General features: G+C 44.2%; 1 protein-coding gene across 2 annotated transcripts in view; it reads left to right on the forward strand.

Moving 5' to 3' along the window:
- Positions 1–19,169, forward strand: part of fstl4 (follistatin-like 4) — a 120,070-nt gene that overhangs the window by 71,731 nt on the left and 29,170 nt on the right. For both annotated transcript variants that reach the window (XM_042093440.1, XM_042093441.1), the window contains exons 5-6: positions 13,361–13,554; positions 13,869–13,989. In XM_042093440.1, coding sequence (XP_041949374.1) covers positions 13,361–13,554; positions 13,869–13,989 — 315 coding nt within the window. The remainder of the gene's footprint in view (positions 1–13,360; positions 13,555–13,868; positions 13,990–19,169) is intronic.

Consider the following 19,169-nt stretch of genomic DNA (forward strand, 5'->3'; position numbering starts at 1 on the left):
TCTTTAGTTCCCTGCATTAAAGAAGTGCTTCTCTTTCATAGAATACTCATATAATATTTTTGACAATGAATGACAATGAAAAACAAGAATTGGAGATCAACATCATTATGCCAGAGTGTTTATTGTGTGGGGGATTTTTTGTAGATGGTACTTATTTAGGAGTAGTTGTGGTGCTGTGCATCCACTGTATGTCCTCATAAGTGTGTGTGTGTGTGTGGGTGCGCGTGTGTGCGTGTGTATATATCTGTGTGTATATCTGTGTGTGTGTGTGTGTCTGTGTGTATGTGTGTCCATGCAATAGATGCATCTATTGTTTTTGTGCTTAATTGGGGATGTGTATGTCCCTTAGACGAGTGTCCTTAGGCAGAGATTGATGGGCTACTTCCTGCAGATGGCGATGGCCTTTCCAGCATTCCTCCATTTTTTCTCCTAACTCACAGCTTTTCTTTAATGAAGACAAACCCAGGGGAACGTTTGAAAATAGGATAGACAAAGGCCCCGAAACCAAGGAAATTAATTTGAACCGTTTCTAATACCTTAAAATAATTATCATAACTATCATAATCATCCATTATTAGAAATATTGCACAAAGAACAACTTAATCACTTTGCTTGTAATTAATGTTGTCAAATATTAAGAGTTAAGGGGGTGAATTAAAACGCTCCTGTGATGGCGTGAACTATACTTTTAATGGTTTTTAATAAACTTCCCTCTGGTGTCACGTTCTCACTCTTGACACATGGAATTTTGAGATCTTATTAGCGATAATTCACTATGACACGCCGGGGCCTTCTGTGGCCTGTCTGATGAGAAGAAAGCTATTATTTCAATTAGTGCCTCCTTTGGGGAAGAATCTATTGAAAATCAACCAGGAGTGCATTTCCGAGGTGGTATGATGCATCGCTCAACTAACCAACATGTAAGTTACGACTGTTTCCCAAAACTGTCGTACTTACTTACATAGTACTTTGTAAGTTTGGACCATGATAGTTTCCAAACTTCAGTAGTCTGGTTAATGACGTTTAGCAGCACGTGAATGGGCACACCTGCACATAACAGAGACTTAATGATGGACTACCTTATAGTTTAATCCGTGAAATCTTCTGTTTTTCTTTATTCAGGGTCATCAAGTTTATTCATTGGTTCATATAGGCTTGTAAATTAACGACTGCTTTGAATTAACGTTTAATACATGTCATTTAAATGTGCAACATTTAAATGTGCAACATTTGTAACTACACAACTTTACAATAGTGGTTGCGAACGTTCGTTGCTACTATGGTTTTGGCAAACACTAATGTAGTGTAACGATGCATCGGACTATGTAAGTTCCACCACCATAGTTCAAACTATCGTTTTGGGAAACAGTTGTGTCGTGCTTACATAGTTTCAACCATGTTAGTTGCTAACGATGCTTTTGGGAAATGCACCCCAGGATTGTAAAGATGTGTAGGAATGTGCAGTTTATCATAACAATCCATACATTTCCATACATTTCTCAGATACTTTTAGACAGGGTTGGATCCGTCCATATATTTAATTCAATTTCAATTTATTGTGCTTATAGAGCGCCAAAACATTAAAAAAAAACATGGGTCGGCAGACGGGCCAGGAATCCGGGCAGAATTGTCATAGGCAGGTGATGGGCTGTACAGGCCAGGAATCCAGATAGGGGGACAGTAATAGGGCAGTCGAGGATGGGACTTCAGGTGAGATGGGTGAGAGGAGGGCCAACACATGGATGGTTGATGACTGGTGATGATATACCTCACAAGTGAGGTACAGTAAGGTGAAAGAAAAAGAGATGTAGAGTGGGTTAGTATTACTGAAAATCAAAATGGTTAATGTCAATAAGTGATCAGTGGTACTATATATTGTTACAGTATATCATAGTGAGAATAGGCAAGAGAGGGAGAGTTGAGAGAGGGGGGGGGGGGGGGGGGTTGTACGGCGTGACACATGAAAAGTCCATGACAGCACTATGCTATAGCAACATAACTAAGGCATGGTGAGGGGTAGTCGGCACCAGCGCAGGCATGGTCAGTGACCACCATCACACGCGCGACTGGGGTGCCAGTCACATGAGGACTCAGCAGGGTGGTCCATTCCAAAAATCCCTGAGGTGGGTGAAGTTCCACACCGCACTATACCTAACTATGGGAGGCAGTAAAGAGGTATGTTTTAAGTCTAGACTTAAAAATAGGGAGGGTGTCTGCTAGTCGAATTGAGGAAGGGAGATTATTCCAGAGGAGGGGTGTTTTTGAGATTCTTGGAATTACAAGAAGCCCAGTATTCTGTGATCGGTCTGGGTGGGTTATATGGGACTAGGAGATCTTTAATATATTCTGGTGCCTGGCCATTAATGGCTTTGTATGTTAGAAGTAATATTTTGAAGTCAATGCGACTTTTAACAGGCAGCCAGTGTAGAGATGCCAGGATAGGGGAAATATGTTCATATTTTTTAGTTCTAGTGAGTGTACGAGCAGCTGCATTTTGTATAAGCTGTAAGCTCTTTAGACAGGTGTTATTGCAGCCAGCGTATAGAGCATTGCAATAATCAATCCTTGAGGTGACAAAAGCATGGATTAATTTCTCAGTGTCTGGTAAGGATAAAGACTTCCTTATCTTTGAAATGTTCCTTAAATGATAAAATGAAGTTTTGGTAATCTGTTTTATGTGATTACTTAGTGATAGGTCTTGGTCAATTGTAACTCCTAGATTTTTAACACTTGTGGATGAGGATAGTCGAAGATCAGTAAATGTAGCCTGTGATGAGGATAGGATATCCCTAATCTTTTTAGGACCTAAAACCATGACTTCTGTTTTATCGGAGTTCAAAAGCAGGAAATTATTTGTCATCCATGTCTTTATGTGTCTTATACATGTGTCAAGTTTGGCTAACGGAGTTAATTCGTCAGGTTTTATGGAAAGGTATAGTTGTCTATCGTCTGCATAAGAATGAAATGTAATGCCATGTTTCCTAATGTCTGAGCCTAGAGGAAGCATATAGAGAGAAAATAACAGGGGCCCTAGTACTGAGCCTTGAGGCACCCCATATTTTACCATAGTCTGGGTAGACGGTTTATTGTGAACCTGTACAAATTGTCTGCGGTTAGAAAGGTATGATCTAAACCAAGCGAGTGCTGAGTCTTTAATGCCTATCGAATGTTCAAGCCTGTGGAGTAGTATGTTGTGGTCTATGGTGTCAAAGGCAGCACTGAGGTCCAGGAGGACCAATATTGATATATGTCCATTATCGGCAGCGATGAGGAGGTCATTAAAAACTTTAACTAAGGCTGATTCAGTACTGTGGTCACCAATACCACTCAGTATCTAGCAGCTGTTACACCAGGATTGTTAACACTGCACCAAGCAAGTGCAGTTTAGACCTGTTTACTTCCATTGTAAATTAAAGCAAGCAAGCATGTCAACTGGCAGCATTTAAAATGTATAACCAGGTGCCGAGACATCTGGGGAATTCCCTGCGGGTCAGAGCAAAGCTCGGAGAGAGATACATTATTTACTGGCTGGGGGTGACATCCTCTGGCAAGCCGACAGCCCAGACACACACCATTGAAATTTTGGATTAGAAAGAGCTCAGGAAAAAAAAAGACAAAAAATAAACAAAGTCAAAGAGTCAGCCCCTTATTAAATCATAAGGTGATTGGTAACTGGCAGTGTCTGTGTTTCCGCAGTTTGAACAGGTTTGAACAGGGCATCTGCTCGAGCAGAAGGCAACACTCACACGTGTGTGAGCGAAAACAGTGACTTTAGATCACAGTTTCCTCTCATAAGAATAAGCAGAGCACTGTGTGTCCGGGTGTGGACAAATGCTTTCTGACATGCCTACCTTGTTTGTGTTTGTTTGCCTCAGGGTATGATTTGCCACTTTTTTTTTTAATGCGGGGAGATACCTATGGCTATGGCTGATGAGATGGCTATGGTTGATGGCCATGGTTGTGTCAGGTGTCTCAGAAATAACAAGACATTCTGCATTCCAAATCAAATGGGTTTAGTCCTGTACTTTCATCACAGTATTTCATTATCCTACATCCTTAATGCCATCCTTCACATTGGGAAACCAATGAGAGAGGCACGCCATTGCCTTTCAAAGCATCTCAAATCATTAGTTGGGCCAAGTTGCAAACCAGAGGTTCAAAGACGTGTTAACGGAGAGCCAGTATCAATCAGTACCCTGTTATAACATTGACTGTGTCTAATTAGGCTCCTGAATGCCTGTGTCTCCTGATGGTGTATTCCCATAATGCCAGTGGTCATGGCACAGCACTCCCTGTACCGTGGGAACAAAGACGTTCTGTGTGAATACTCCGAAACTCGGCAGAGACACCTGTTCTCCTGGCAGCAACCAGATTCAACTCTTTGATCTCTGGGTCCCATATGCCGGGTCTTGTGAGGGCAGCCTGAGCTAAAACTCCAATTATTTTTTACTGTTCTTTAATTTCAGCCTCTAATGTGTTACATCACTTCCTTCAGCAGATGAGAGGAAAACCAATGAGACCGCACAGATGAATTAGCCATCTAACACTGCATTTCATGTAAAATATTGCCAGATATACTGCCAATTAAATTTTGGGCAGCGTCAGCTCGATTTTAAGCAGTCTCAAGCGATGGTCTTTTCCTCAGAACTTGTTCATCCCTTTTCTCTATTTGGCCTTTGAAATACTTTTAACTTTCCTCTGAACAGCAAGGATTTTTTTTTTATGAAAGGGTCGACAATAGTCAGTTTAACATGATAGATTCACAGTATAATCCCACTCTTAGAGTAAGTGTGCTGCTGGGACTAGTCACTTGGGCATATTTAAGTAAGAATGAATTCACAGTTTTCATGTCAAATGGTAATAGTTTTCATTAAACCTTTTTTTTTTTCATTTTAGTCCTTATTAGGTGTGATTTATTTGAGTGAGGATGGACTAAGTACAGTAGCCTAGTGGCTAACACTTTATTTGGATAGCCCACCATCAACAGAGGTGTTATAGATGGTTTGTTGATAGTTGAGTTTGATGTTTCTAAATGTTCACTGAACATCACCTTCACCAAACCCAAACCCAACCCCTAACCCTTACCTTAACTGTAAATTGTTGTTAACAAAATCTCAACAGATAGTTTGTTTATAAACAGATCATTTGTAGATAGCCAATAGGAGAACCATCCTAGCAAAGTGTGACTTGCCTTGTGAACTGATGAGGTAAACAGGGCTTATGAGATCACATGGTGCTAAACTAGAACTCTTTGCTCTTGTGTAGTCCTGTGCCCTGGTGCTGAGTGTTTGTCGTAGAATTACTGTACACACACACACACACACACACACACACACACACACACACAAATATATAACTCTGACATCATAGAGCCTCCCCAGAAGGAAGTGAGGATCTGGCACTGGTCCAGAAAATTGAGTGCATAGCACAGGCCAGTGTATATATCTACTGTACCTGGTTTCTTTAGCTTTAGGCTTGACATCTTAGAATGGTGGTGTCTGCACCTGTGTTGCCTTTAGCAAACACAGTAACCAAGTCTGAAAGAGGGAGATCTGAGTGCTTTTTGTGCATAGTCTGACTTTGACAGAGAGATTCTGAACAACTGAAAACAATTGATGGAGACAGGATCCCTCTTTGTGCTGAGGACCATGTAAAAATATAAACAGAAGTTGCTTTTTGTTCTGATATTGATATTTAAAGTTGAGTCTTTAAAACATAGTTTGTAAGTTCTTTAGTGTGTGGTAATGGTTGAAGTTGATTAAAATGTAAAAGCATACTGCATGTTGTTGTGCCAGTGAGTCGTGTGTAATTAGTTAGTCTTTGGATTGCTCTGCGTGGCGTGATGAATTATTAATCTGACAATTATTAATTTCTGTCCATTTTTATTCCCCAAGAGGACCTAAGTGATACTACATTCTTAATTCTCTGTTTGGTGTGGTAATTGGCTATATTTTTAGCCTGTCTGTTTCCCTGGTGATTAATTATACTGATCGTTCAGAGGACCTGGGAGAGGAGATGCCATAGCACTGGAGAGAGGGGGGGAGCGAGATGCAGTGACAGCCTCCCTTGAAACTCAAGTACTCATGGGAGAAGCGTGACATGATTATGTAGATACTGCCAGTAGATATCAGCGTTGCCATTTTATATTGCACAGAAGAGAGACTTGTCTTCCGCTTGAGGCAGAAACAGATGCCTTTATCTCTATAAAAACTGAACTACTCAAAAAAATATATGAAGTATATTTTGGATTGTCATGCAATGCAGACTCACTGAACCCAGGACAATGAATGTTCAGCAATATACAGTTTTCAGGCTGAGCTACCTTGGGAGGCTATTGTAAATGATAAACTATACTTTTGATGGGAAATGGAGAATGTTGAGAGTTTCTGCCAGTGATTTTTATCAAAATGGAGTCTTCCTTTGCAGAAGCGTTTGTCAGTTTTTAAGACAGTTATCACACAATGCAGCCTACTAATGATTCAGCCACGGCCTGACCCGCGACTAAGTGTGATACTAGGTGCAGAGATGCCTCTGCTTCTCTAATGACGCGGCCATATTGTGCCATTACATCAGAGGTAGGAGCCATTGTTCTGTAGAGAAATACCACTTCTTCTGACTGTCTGCATGATGTCGCTAAAAAATTATTCAAATGTGTGCCCTGTATTGTATTGAGAACAGGGCAGAGCTGCTCAAGCTACTTTTGGGTCAGCTCAAATAAAAAGAGTACGCAGTACTGTAGTGTTAGGTCCCATCCCTCGTGGTCTACCACAGCACAATGTTTGATAATTACACATGTGGTTACACCCGCTCTCCCTCTCACCTGTCCTCAGAGCTGTCTGTCAGGGTGTATTGTTTCCCTGTCCCTACCTGTCTTTTCCCCTGACATATACAGAGAATGTGTGGGGAGATAAAGCAATTATTTTTTTCCGTAAGTTTTAATTATGGGCTTTTGTCAATGAACTCCTCTTCTCCGGTGTGCTCAAATTAGTCACCTGAGTGATCATAGAAGGACTGCACAAGAGACGCTAGCTCCTGAGTGATCATAGAAGGACTGCACAAGAGACGCTAGCTCCTGAGTGATCATAGAAGGACTGCACAAGAGACGCTAGCTCCAGGGGAATCTCAACCGTCCCCCCTGCTGCTGCTGCTGCTGGGGTTGCTGTTTTGGAATATTATCTTCTCCTCAGGACTGCATTTCCCTCTCCAGTGCCTGTGCTAATAGAGTCAACAGAGTCCAACACCAAGGACAGATAGGTGAAGAGCAGGGGAGGAATACATTCATTTTAAATTCGATATGTTGCACCTCGGAGACTATAATAGTATGATTCAGCACTGAGTGACAGGTATGTAAGAATTTATTAAGAGACTCAGTATGCATTTCTCTGGAGATGGAATTGGCCAAGTTTGTTTTGATGGCTTTAGACGTATGTTTTGAAATATGTGCTATGTATGATTCATGCACTTTAAAATATTACCTGTCAGATTAAAGGTGTCTCTTATGTCAGCGAGTGAACAGCACAGGAAAGTATGATAGTATTAACTGAACATTAATATCTGTCATAACGTCCTATGATATTGATCTCCACAGGTCTGAAAGATCAGGCTTTTCCTTGATAGATATTATTGCTAGATTAGAGGGTAGAGATGAGCACTACCTCAAGAGCTGCCTTAGATGAATGCCTAAATGATGATATGGGAGGTTAGAATCAGAATTCCAAGCACATGCTTATTGACAATTTCCAGATTACAGAAGTCGGAGTAAAATTGTGAGATGTATATACCTGGCTAACAGTCAATTTTACTGTAGCTTTTACCTGTGCAGAAATGTGATAAAATGATCCCTTGCAGCCCTTGGAGACTGCTCAGTAGACAGGGGTTGATTTTCTAAATAGGGGCTACTGTTTGACGAAATGTCTTCATGTCAGGCCACTCCCTTTGCCATGTTGTTCTTCTCATGCTTTCTTCAGCTATGAGGTTAATACATGGGGGCAATTAATATGGTATTAATATGGTTTTGTTTCTTTCAACTTGCATAAAACCCTGTCCTGTGGCTCATACACAATGCAGCTAATACACAGGAAATTACTGTATTTCTGGTTGGATGTTGGTCCAAACTCTTCAGTGTGGTCACATTTAACTGGCGTACTCTCAACTCAAAATATGTACCATCACCCATTATTAACATTCAGGACAGGTTCATTGCGCTGTAGGTTTTTAAATGACTGCCAGAGAGACTGTCCCATTGTGCCTTAGGTCAACTCAGAAACAGAACAAATGGCTGCCCGGGTAAATACTAAAAAACACACAGGGGCTGTTTCAAAGAGAGATAAACATTCTGTTTAGTACAGCAATCATTAATGGTGTCTCAGGGTAGTGACTAGCAAAAAATATCTGTAAATAAATACGGAACAGTTGGAGTTTTGACCATGTGGAGCTATATTGATTCCAAGATAACTGATTGAGTCACTATCTCACTGCTTTAAAAAGGGTAGTGTTTTGTATTTAAAAAATGTGTATTACTGTAATAATTATATCAATATAACTAAGCAATACTTTTGGAATTAGTTGAAGTTGAAGAATATTTTCACAAAAAACGGACTGTGTCAGTTTGACTCATTTACCAGCCTGGTGCCATAGCTGTTGTGCAGTGTTTTCACTCTTCAGATATGACATGCCTCAGGATACAACACCTCCAACATGACCGTGCTTCTCCTCAGCACTGCTGATTATTTAAAGCCTTCACCTGTCCTTTCAGACGTCACGCACACACACACACACACACACACACACACACACACACACACACACACACACACACACACACGCCGGACAATGTCACCACTTGCCCAGCAGAGGCTAAAGACGGCAGTTTGTTCAGAGAGGGGGGCCTGCTGCTGCTGCTGCTGCTGCTGCTGCTGCTGCTGCTTGCTGCGGCTGCTTTAGATGGCGACGGCTCATGGCGGCTGCCAGAGCTGCTGCCCAGGCCATTTAAGCTGCTCTTTCCCCAGAGAGCGCAGGCCCAGCTTGGGGAGCCGGTGCTGCAGGTGAGAAGATTACCACGCATTACAGTAGCCCTGCAGAGCTGGGGAGACATGGATGCTAAGAATGCAATCAGCACCTGGACTGGTGTGTGTGTGTGTGTGTGTGTGTGTGTTTGTGTGTGTTTGTGTGTGTGTGTGTGTGTGTGTGTGTGTGTGTGTGTGTGTGTGTGTGTTTGTGTGTGTTTGTGTGTGTGTGTGTGTGTGTGTGTGTGTGCTCCTAATCTATTAGCTGTGGCAGTGTCAGGATTGTTTTGGTTTGGTATCCTTTATGTGGTGTGGAATTGTTTTTTCAACCACACGGCTGTCATCGGGAGAATACAGTAAGTGTGGACTCGGGAGATCCAGTAGTGGTAGTTATGGCTGGGCTCTGATTTAACACACTTAATTGTATTACTACTCCTGAGGCTGTTTCATGGAGCTGTGGTATGGATATCTGTCAAGAATTCAGCCTCTAAAATAGTATTAATGCTGCGTCTGATCTCAACTGTATGAGATTTACTTTTTTGTTTGTTATTGTTATTCTTTTATTACTCTCCTCCACGGTGGCCGTCTTGTTTCTTTGAAACTGGCTGTGAAAAGTCATTATGGCGTGGTGAGATTATGCACTTTAGCCAAGTTTTCCTTTTGCCGGATCAAGTGCATTAACTGTGGGATCATCAAGCCGATAAAGAGTCCAGTTCTTACTGCGCGCGTAAAGATTAATGGAATTTCCTGCCCTGAAATCCTGCCATTAGCATTCCTCCTCTGCTTCCTCCACCAAGACAGGAAAACAGTACGGTAATCTAAAACAGCACCATGTCAAGGCAGATAAGTGGATGACGTGACGCCGTAATAGAGATGGTGCAAGAAGAAAGGGGTGGGCGTGGGTTAAAAGCAGCCCTCTTACCTATCACACCACCCCAGCTTTTCTGCCAGCGTCTTCTCATCCCACACCACGGTCTCATTTACACCATTGTGAGGTGCTGGAGGCAGAGCATGTGGCTAATGACTGCCTCTGTGTCCCTGCCTCAGCACTATTACTCCTACTCCTCTGTCCAGCACACATAATGAGATTCGGCCCCATGAAGAGAGAACGTGTGAGAGAGAGAGAGAGTGAGAAAGAGTGAGAAAAAGTGAAAAAGTGAAAGAGAAAGTCAGAGAAAGAGAGAGGATGGGGGGGGGGGGGGTTAGTTAGCTTTCTTCGAGAGTGTATTTATCGTGACTGTCTTCTCTCCGCTTCACGCTTGAATGAGCATACTGGCGTGAGCCCGCCCGCAACCTCCCCGAAAACGTTCCGGAATTGACCCCCCCCCCCCTTCCCAGCCCCCGACCCCCACCTCGCCCTGACTTTCGCCCAGTCTGCTTCATCCACGCTGTGTGCATGGAAGGGCTCTTTGTCGAATCCAAACAATTTGCTCCCCATTAATCTGATTTGGTTGGCACCGAATACAACCACAGCCAGAGGCAAAGAGAACCGAGTGGCACAGACACAAAAGAAAACTCTCTCTATTACACTCTGCTGGGTAGCAAAGGGAGAGAGGGAGGTAGAAAACACAAAAGCAGGGACACTCCATGGTGTCGCAGAGAGTAAAAAAATGGAGTTGTATGCAATTATATATTCTTGTTGGTTTCCATTTTATGTAAGATGACTACACATAAAGTCAGCTGCACGGAACAGTATTGCCAGCTAACAGCATGTCCACACAGGTATTTAAATGCTTCAGTGATTGCAGTAAAACTTAACAATACATACACATTCATTAGGCAGCAAATGCAATTATATGCTTAGTATAACCTGAGTTAAAGAAATAGGTTTAGAGCCTACAGTTTTCCAGCTGGTTCTATATTGGAAGCAGGCGGCACCACCTCCTAAGGTAGCCTATCATATAAGGCAGGCCCTCTGAACAGATGCCTGGAACAATTACTGGGTGTTTTTTTTTTTTTTTAATGTAAACGAGTGGAGACCGTGCCAGTGTTGCTGACAATTTCACAATGTGTTTCATCAGGCTCTAGTCATTTGGCACAGAAAGAGCCTGCCAAATTCTACAGGTAAACTCCTCGCAAATAGAGTTCATTAACACGTGGAAGGATTCCAGGCACTTTTTTTCTCTGGGAAAGAACAGGTTCAGAGTCCCATTGATTCACCTTATGTTTGAGTGTGCAGAGAGGAGAATGATCTACTGTACTATTTTCTGACCCCAGGTGGCATATGACCTTATGTCAAATTATATGAAGTCCCTTTGTGAAACAGTGGTTCCAAGCCTAAATAATGAGTTAAACTGTGTGATATATAGTTCTAAATATAGTTCTAAATTCTTATCCATCATTGCTGTGATTTAGCAATGAGATCCACCGTTCTATCACAAATATCAAATGTTGACAGCCAACATGGAACATGGAACACCATATACAGTATTTGGCGATCTATGACACATGGGGAGATGCATTTGTTTTCTTTTTCTTCAAACTGAAGACTACAGTGATTGTGTGAAGAGCATAAAACAAGACGACCATGGCAATGAAAGAAAGAGGTTAACTCCATAAAGAATTTCAAAGCGGGATTTGAGTGCTTGGCACAGGCACACTTAAAAAATAAAAGGCCTCAATACATCACCTTCTGCATCGCAATTCATCACAGTCCACCGGTGACACATGCGTTCCTAGACTCCTGAAGAAACAGCTGTGAAACAGTTTGTGTGTGTGTGTGTGTGTGTATGTGTGTTTGTGTGTGAGTAGAGTAGAAAGAGTAGGTGTAGTAGATATGGGATGGTGTTGCTGGAGGTTTCAGAAAAGAGAAGAAGATAATTAAGACACTTGACTAATGAATTCCTTTAACTACTGGCCTCTTCCACAGGGCAATGATTTCACATATACACCATCATACTTGAAAACTTGAAAACAAATGCCTTTCATGTGCCTGGTCATATTTAAAAACTTGAACAACGAATTCCTTTCATGTTCCTGATCATATCTGAAAACTTGGACGTAGAATGCCTTTGCATGTGTCTTGCCTTTGCTTCAGTGATGGCTTGTCACAAGACCAGAAAACTGAAGATATGCTTGCATAATATATTCTAACTTGAGGACCAGATTCCAATGGCTTACAGTAACCAGAGGTCATGCACCTCATCTTACATTTAATATCACTATGCCAGCATTAAGCACTTCTTAGAGCTCACAACAGTTTGGTGGGTGTGTTAAATGTTAAATGAGTGTATTATGAGGATGATAGATTTTTACTGAGGTTTTCTGTAGTGCCAGCCATGTGCACCCTTCTTTGTATTCATTAGAAGTAATCGGTGTTGAAATCTAGCTGAATTAGGCGTTACGATCGGCCCGCTCCTCACAGTGGGGGGCCACACGCCACTCCTCACAGCAACTGGGGGACAGCTCTAATGACTTATTCATACCAGCTGGGTCTTTCATGCTCTCTCTCCCTCTCTCTCTCTCTCTCTCTTTCTCTCTCTCTCTTTCTCTCTCTCTCCCTACACCAATCACACATGCACACCTCCTACTTCCTGTCATCTCTCTCTCTCTCTCTCTCTCTCTCTTTCTCTCTCTGTCTCAGCTCCCTCACTCCGGCTCTCTCCCGATCTCCCGCGTTCTTCATCAGCCTAAAGGGCCTCCCAGCGGGTGGCCCATGTTTGCATAATTTTATTTTGCGTAAGGAATAAACTCTCCCCGGTTGCACTTGATTAATCATGGCTGCTTCCAACCCACCACACGACCAACCCCCCCCCCCCCCTCGCCGTGTACTTATCACAGAGAGTCTTGTGTAGTAATGTGGGATTACAGGCAGTGCTTGAATGGTAATCGTCCAACCAAGCCGCCATAAGTATGAGGGAGATCTGGGAGGGAGGGGTGGTGGGCCGGGAGGGGAGGAAAATAATAATCCGAAACGAAAACAAAAAACGTTGTTATGTCTGGGAAGATGAAAATGTTTGCTTTGTGTCTTCACGTGAATTGGAGGATTACAGGTAATTAATCGGACCCCCCGCGTGGAGGCGGTGTCTGGCGGATGTGAAATTCAAAGACGGCGCTTTCATAGACTCGGCACACCGCAGCACGAGGAGGCCTCAGCCACAGGCTGCTACCTGGCTGGAGGCCCCGGAGGTCACCTGCAGTTTAACCGCATCAGTTTAAAGCAGTATTAAGGAGGTTTTTTGGCTAGCTGGAACGCCAGGTGTGTTTATCTGTCGGCTACATGAAAATTAATTTGAAGGTGGTAGCAGCCCTAGTTGCTTATTTAAATGGGGGGGGGGGGTGGACACGATTCAATAAGTGCCAAATTGTTGCATTCTCTCTCCTTCAAAGTCTCTTGTCTTTTTGTGTCCTTACAGGTGAATCATGTACAATGACGGAGTACAACAAGCTGAAGAGTTTGCTGCTGGACATGCAGCCCAAGGGCCTCGTTATGCGTAAAGAAGAGAGCTACGGAAATGGCATGGAGCAGAAGAGGGCCCTAGTGGACGTAATGTTCAAATACCTGGACCTGAACGGGGATGGGCACCTTGGCAGCGAGGAGCTGGCACAGGTGGGCACGGGCCGAAGTGAGAATTGGATTACCACAGGCAGTTTAGATCATTTAGGGGGTGTGAATGCGATGCCAAGGCTGACCTCACTCAGCAGAGCCAAAATGCACAACAATAGGCCAGAAACTGCTTTCAAGGGCAGACCTCAATGCAGTGTGTATTGGGGAAATATTTAAAGTATAATACTAAAATGATGTCAGGGCATTTTTTGTATTATACTATTATTATATTTATATTTTATTATATTATACTACTATACTATACTCCCTGCACTACATGACGTGACCTTTGATAGAGTGATTTTACGTTTCAATAGATATCCAAAAGGGAGCACCTGGAGGATAGCCTGCTGGAGTGCACCATGCAGGACCTGATCCGCTACGACGACTACAACAATGACAGCCACCTTACGCTCCACGAGTTCTACACCGCATTCCGTGAGTCTCTCGCTTTCTTTCTCCTCTCCATTTTGGTCCTCTGTCCATCCTGTCACCATCGTTTGTGGCTCTGGTCAGCCCTGATATAAATCTGCCCCGGGCTGGAGGCCGGATGTCCCACTGCCAGTCTAATGCGTCGGTTCTTATTACCTCCGGACACCTGTGCCGTCCCTCTAAAGCACCTGGCCATTTGGGTTAATGCAGCCAAATCATGGCTCTGCGATGTGATGTGATGGGATCTGATGGTTGGTGATGATCAGACTTCTGCTCCTGGACATCACCAAAAACCCTGGTAATCTCTCTCTCTCTCTCTCTCTCTCTCTCTCTCTCTCTCTCTCTCTCTCTCTCTCTCTCTCCCTCCCTCCGGTGTCTCCATGCACCTCTCTGTGCACCATGGTTCAGAGCAACGTAAACAATTTCATCCTCCAAACGGATAGCTGGGCCAGCAATTATCTGGAACGTCCAGATTCGACGGAGTAGATAAATCATTCCATTAGCACTGCTATGTGCGGCCATTCTCAAAGCCCCAGCACTAGAAGTGCACATACGCACGCAAAAAAGAGAGAGAGAGAGAGAAAGCAGAGGTCCATTAAGCCTGGCGATCATTAACTGCCATAATGACTGGTTTTAGTGGAATCGCCATTGTCATTACACCGCTCCTCCGCCTCCTCCACCCGTCCAGATGGGCCACCACGATTCTGCCATCGCCTCACACACACAGGGTGCCACAAGGTGGTCATGCCGAGAGGTGAAGGAGTGAGCAGGGACTCATAAAATGGTGCTGAGCGCATCCCCCATTCAAGGTTAGATGCTGGACCGTAGAGAGGGGAGGGGGCTTGGGGGGGGGGGGGGGGGCATTGTTTTTTGGTGTGCTTTTTTGGAGGACCTCACCGTGTGTGAAAGTCAGAACATTACGATCCTGGGAGGCACAATTGTGTGATATTCATCCCAGGGGCTTCAGACCAAATAATAAAAAAGTGCAGGTGTCTCTTTGTGGCATCCAGCTATGTGTATATGTGTGTGGCTCACAAAATAATTCCCCTTTTGACTGAGTTTCCACACAGTGCTGTAGAAGCGGCTTTTATAGATTATGATAATCATTAATTTCATTTTACACACAAGCGCTGAAGCATTGACGGGATGACTAGCATTTGTCAAGAATCTGACGGAAGATGTCACGCTGGCCCCTGAATCAGGATGCCGAGGGATCGATATCGAAATGGGATCTGTTTTACCCGGCTTCAGCTCGGACGCGGGCACATGTGTGTAACATTTATTTAACGTCAATTCATATTAATACGGTGATTTAGCAGGCCAGGAATAAAGTCGCTGGAATAGCCTCTCGTATAGCTTTAGCTGCGGAAAGAGTGGCGCTTAAAAAAGATGCACAGTCAGGACATCCCTGCTGTGAGGCCAGCGGATGCACACAGATAAAGCTGAACTCTCTCTCAGGGCTATGCCGATAACACAGACACACATACGCATGCAGGCACGCACGCAAGCGCACACACACACACACACACATGCATCCGCACGCACATGCACACACACACACACACTCACACGCATGCACGCACACACACAGGCCCACGCACGCACACACACACACACGCACACTCACACTCACACACACACACTCACACGCACACACGCATACACACACAGGCCCACATGCACACACACACACACACTCACGTACACTCACAATTTGCACATACACAGTCAGGCACACACACACACACTCACGCACAGGTACGCATGCACATACACAGTCAGGCACACACACACACACACACACACACACACACACACACACACACACACAGAGACACACAGAGAGAGAGACACAGCGTTCCTAGCCAGGCCAAGGCTGTGGATTAGATTGTGCTGCGTTAATATGATTTCTGTTATCAGAAAGGGAGGGAAGAGTTTCCGCAGCTCTCACATGTATATCAGTTGCCTGAAAAAGACTGTGGGCTGTGTGTCTGTGTGTGTGTGTGTGTGTGTGTGTGTGTGTGTGTGTGTGTGTGTGTGTGTGTGTGTGTGTGTGTCTGAGCGCTCAGGGATGTGGTGTGAGTGTTAGTGCCTGCTGTAAATGCTGTGAGAACCCATTACATTTGGGAGTCTTTGTACTGTAGCAGAGCTGACTGGAAAGGTGAACGCTACATTCATCTGTAAGCAAGGAGAGAAGAAAAGGGTGTATGAGAGAGATATAGAGAGAGAGGGAAAGAAAGAAAGAGAAAGAGAGAGAGAGGGAGAAAGAGTGTTTCTATAGAATCTTTATACCTGTGTAGATGTTTATATACATCTAAATATCTCGTTCTATGCATTCTTCTATGCATTGATGCTTTGCCAATGCAAATACTTTTTTTGTCATGTCAATAAAGCACCCTTTGAATTTGAGGAAGAGTGAGAGAGAGTGAATGCAGAAGAGAGAGAAAGAGAGAAAGGTATAGTACAGAGGAAGAGAGAGGGAAAGAGAGAAAATAAGTGATGGAGAGAAGAGCAAAAGAGAAGGAGCAGTGTGTGAGGACAGGCATGGTTTGGGTGCCATGTTGGCCGGTCTCGTATATTGGCAGAGGGTCTATTTGTTTTTCACGGCCGTGCACTAACGGCGGAGTTATAAGGACACGCCGCGCTGCACTGACAGGCACCGTCAGCAGATCTGCTTAATTAATCAAGTGGCAGAAACACGGTGGGGGCTGCAGCACGGGTCAGGGGAGAGAAGACAAGAGAGTAGGGGAACAAGGGAGCGAGGGAGGGGGGGGGGGGTGGAGGTGGAGAAGGAGGGATGAAGGGAGATGAATGTAATGGCCTGAGGAGGAAGGGTCTGCTGAGTGAGGTGGGCTTGGGATGCGGGTTGGGGGGGGGGGGGGGGGGGGGGGGGGGGGGGTGTCTGTGTGTCTGTATATGTGTGTTTGGTGTATGTGTGTCTGCTTGTGCTTGTGTGCTTGTGCATGGTGTATGAGTTTCTGTGTGTGCATGTGTATGTGTGCATGAGTTTCTGTGTGTGGTGTGTATGTGCTAGTGTGTGTGTGTGTAGAGGGGGTGGTTATAGTCGGAGGTCTGTGGCTGGCCGTGGCTCTGAAGGGCACCAGGGGTCCGTCGGCGTGTGCCAGTCCTTGTCTCTGCGATGATGAATCTCCTCCATAGTGACCAATAGTGCGGGGCAGCAGCAGAAGGGTATGCTTATCGCAAGGAGATCACAGGTCTCCCTGGGATGCAAATGACTACATTAGCCAGAGAGGAGTCAATTACACTCCCGCTCCGAAGACAATGATTCTGTCCGTCAGCCAAAGTCACTGAGGCCGCTCTGTGTTTTCAGCAATTGAGATGACGTGGTTGAGAATAACGACACACTCGGGCTTTAGGTTATTCCATCTATACACAGAGCCACTGTGTAATGAATAGACACCGTGCATAGCTCCCATTAAAGTCTCCTCAAGGAACTTCTGCCTGTCCAGATAGTGGAGCCCAGTGTCTTTTTTCCCTATTGGTTATCTGAGCAGGTCTTTCAATTCCCTATCGGTTTTAGGAGCCTGTACGGTCATTCTGCTCGTCAGCTGTTTACAATTGGCAGAGAACCACATCAAGGGCTTGCACTTCATTTGTCTTCATTATTGTGTTTGTGTATTTATGTGTGTGTCTCTGTGTGTGTGTGTGTGTGTGTGTGTGTGTGTGTGTGTGTGTGAGAGAGAGAGAGAGAGAGACAGAGGGACAGAAAGAGAAGGGGAGAGAGAGAGGGAGAGAAAGAGAGACAGAGGACGTGTGTATGTGAATGTGTGTTTGTCTAGGTGTAGGTGTGTATGTGAGATTGAGTGTGTGTGTATGAGAGAAAGAGAGAGAGAGAGGTAGAGAGAGCTTCCATATGTGTGAGCACGTGCAAGCATACATGTGTCCTCTGCGGCTGGTGCATATGGCCAGCTGTCACGCAGAATAAAGCCAAAGATCTACTCACTTCTGCATAGGATGGCTAGCTAGGCTGGCAAGGACTGTCGCTATGGCAACGAGGAGCCACTGCAATAATGCCATAATGTTTTTTTTTTTTGTGTTTTGTGAGACACTTCTCAAAGCAGTGTTTGTACAAACAGAGAGTGAGAAAGCAACAGCGAATTAATACACCTCGTAACACTCACCTGTTCACCCCTTTTTTCTGTTCTACTTCAAATATGAATTCAGGGTCACTTCAGATGATGCTGATCTCTGTTTTACCAGTGATAGTGTTCTCAAGTCAGTAGCGTCTATAAATTTTTTTACAACATGTTCAAATATTATACCAGTCTTTGTTTTAGAACAGTATCGAAAATCGAGGTGTAAATGACATAGCTGTCTAACAGAAACATAATACAAAGGGCACTTATAACACATTTTAATTGCTTCTTAGTGTTAAGTATTAAGTATTAATTAGTGTGCCGTCTCCTTTAATGTTTTGAATTGCTCCTGTCGCAGATTGGATCTAATTAGTATAGAGTAAAGAGTTTCTGTTTACTGTATTGATGGGCCAGGTGGACCATCGGCATGGTGCACCACAACTTCCCATCACCATTCCTTCCACACAGAGCGGCGCAAGTCCTTGAGCTCGAGCGCGTTCTCTAACCCGCTCGTGGGGCTGCTGGCTGTTAGCGCAGCAGCATGGTGTCTGCTTTTATCTTTCCTCGAGACTCCATCTGAAACGAGGAAATAATTCATTACCATGCCTTCATTGATTCGGATCCTTCTGCAGGCCCCTTGCTCCTCACCCGACTTCAAACGTGTGTGTGTGTGTGTGTTTGTGTGTGTGCGGGAGCGGGGGAGTGGAGAGCGAGGGGAGCGCAGTCCTCCTCATCCACGCCTCCATCAGAGGGGAGTGCCGCGGGGGCCTCGACCGATGGAGACGCTCATTTTATCGGCCGAAACCGCTCCACGGAGATCAGCGTTTTTCCCCCTCTCGTCATGGCGTCCACAACAAACGTGGGGAAACTGACTGAAATCGGCGTGTAAATGTGCTGATATCACCAAATACAAACATCCACTGGGAAGACTTAACAGATAATAAGTTGACAAGTAATAACTGTGTAATAACACATAAATAGTGTTGTAGTTAAGTTGAACTCATTCATAAAGTAAATTGAATTTGCATAGTTGTTACTAAATGATAACCAGTAACGAACGATAATAGGCCACTAATATGGGGTCATTCA

The sequence above is a fragment of the Alosa sapidissima genome, chromosome 5 (assembly GCF_018492685.1).
Source record: "Alosa sapidissima isolate fAloSap1 chromosome 5, fAloSap1.pri, whole genome shotgun sequence".
NCBI lineage: Eukaryota > Metazoa > Chordata > Actinopteri > Clupeiformes > Clupeidae > Alosa > Alosa sapidissima.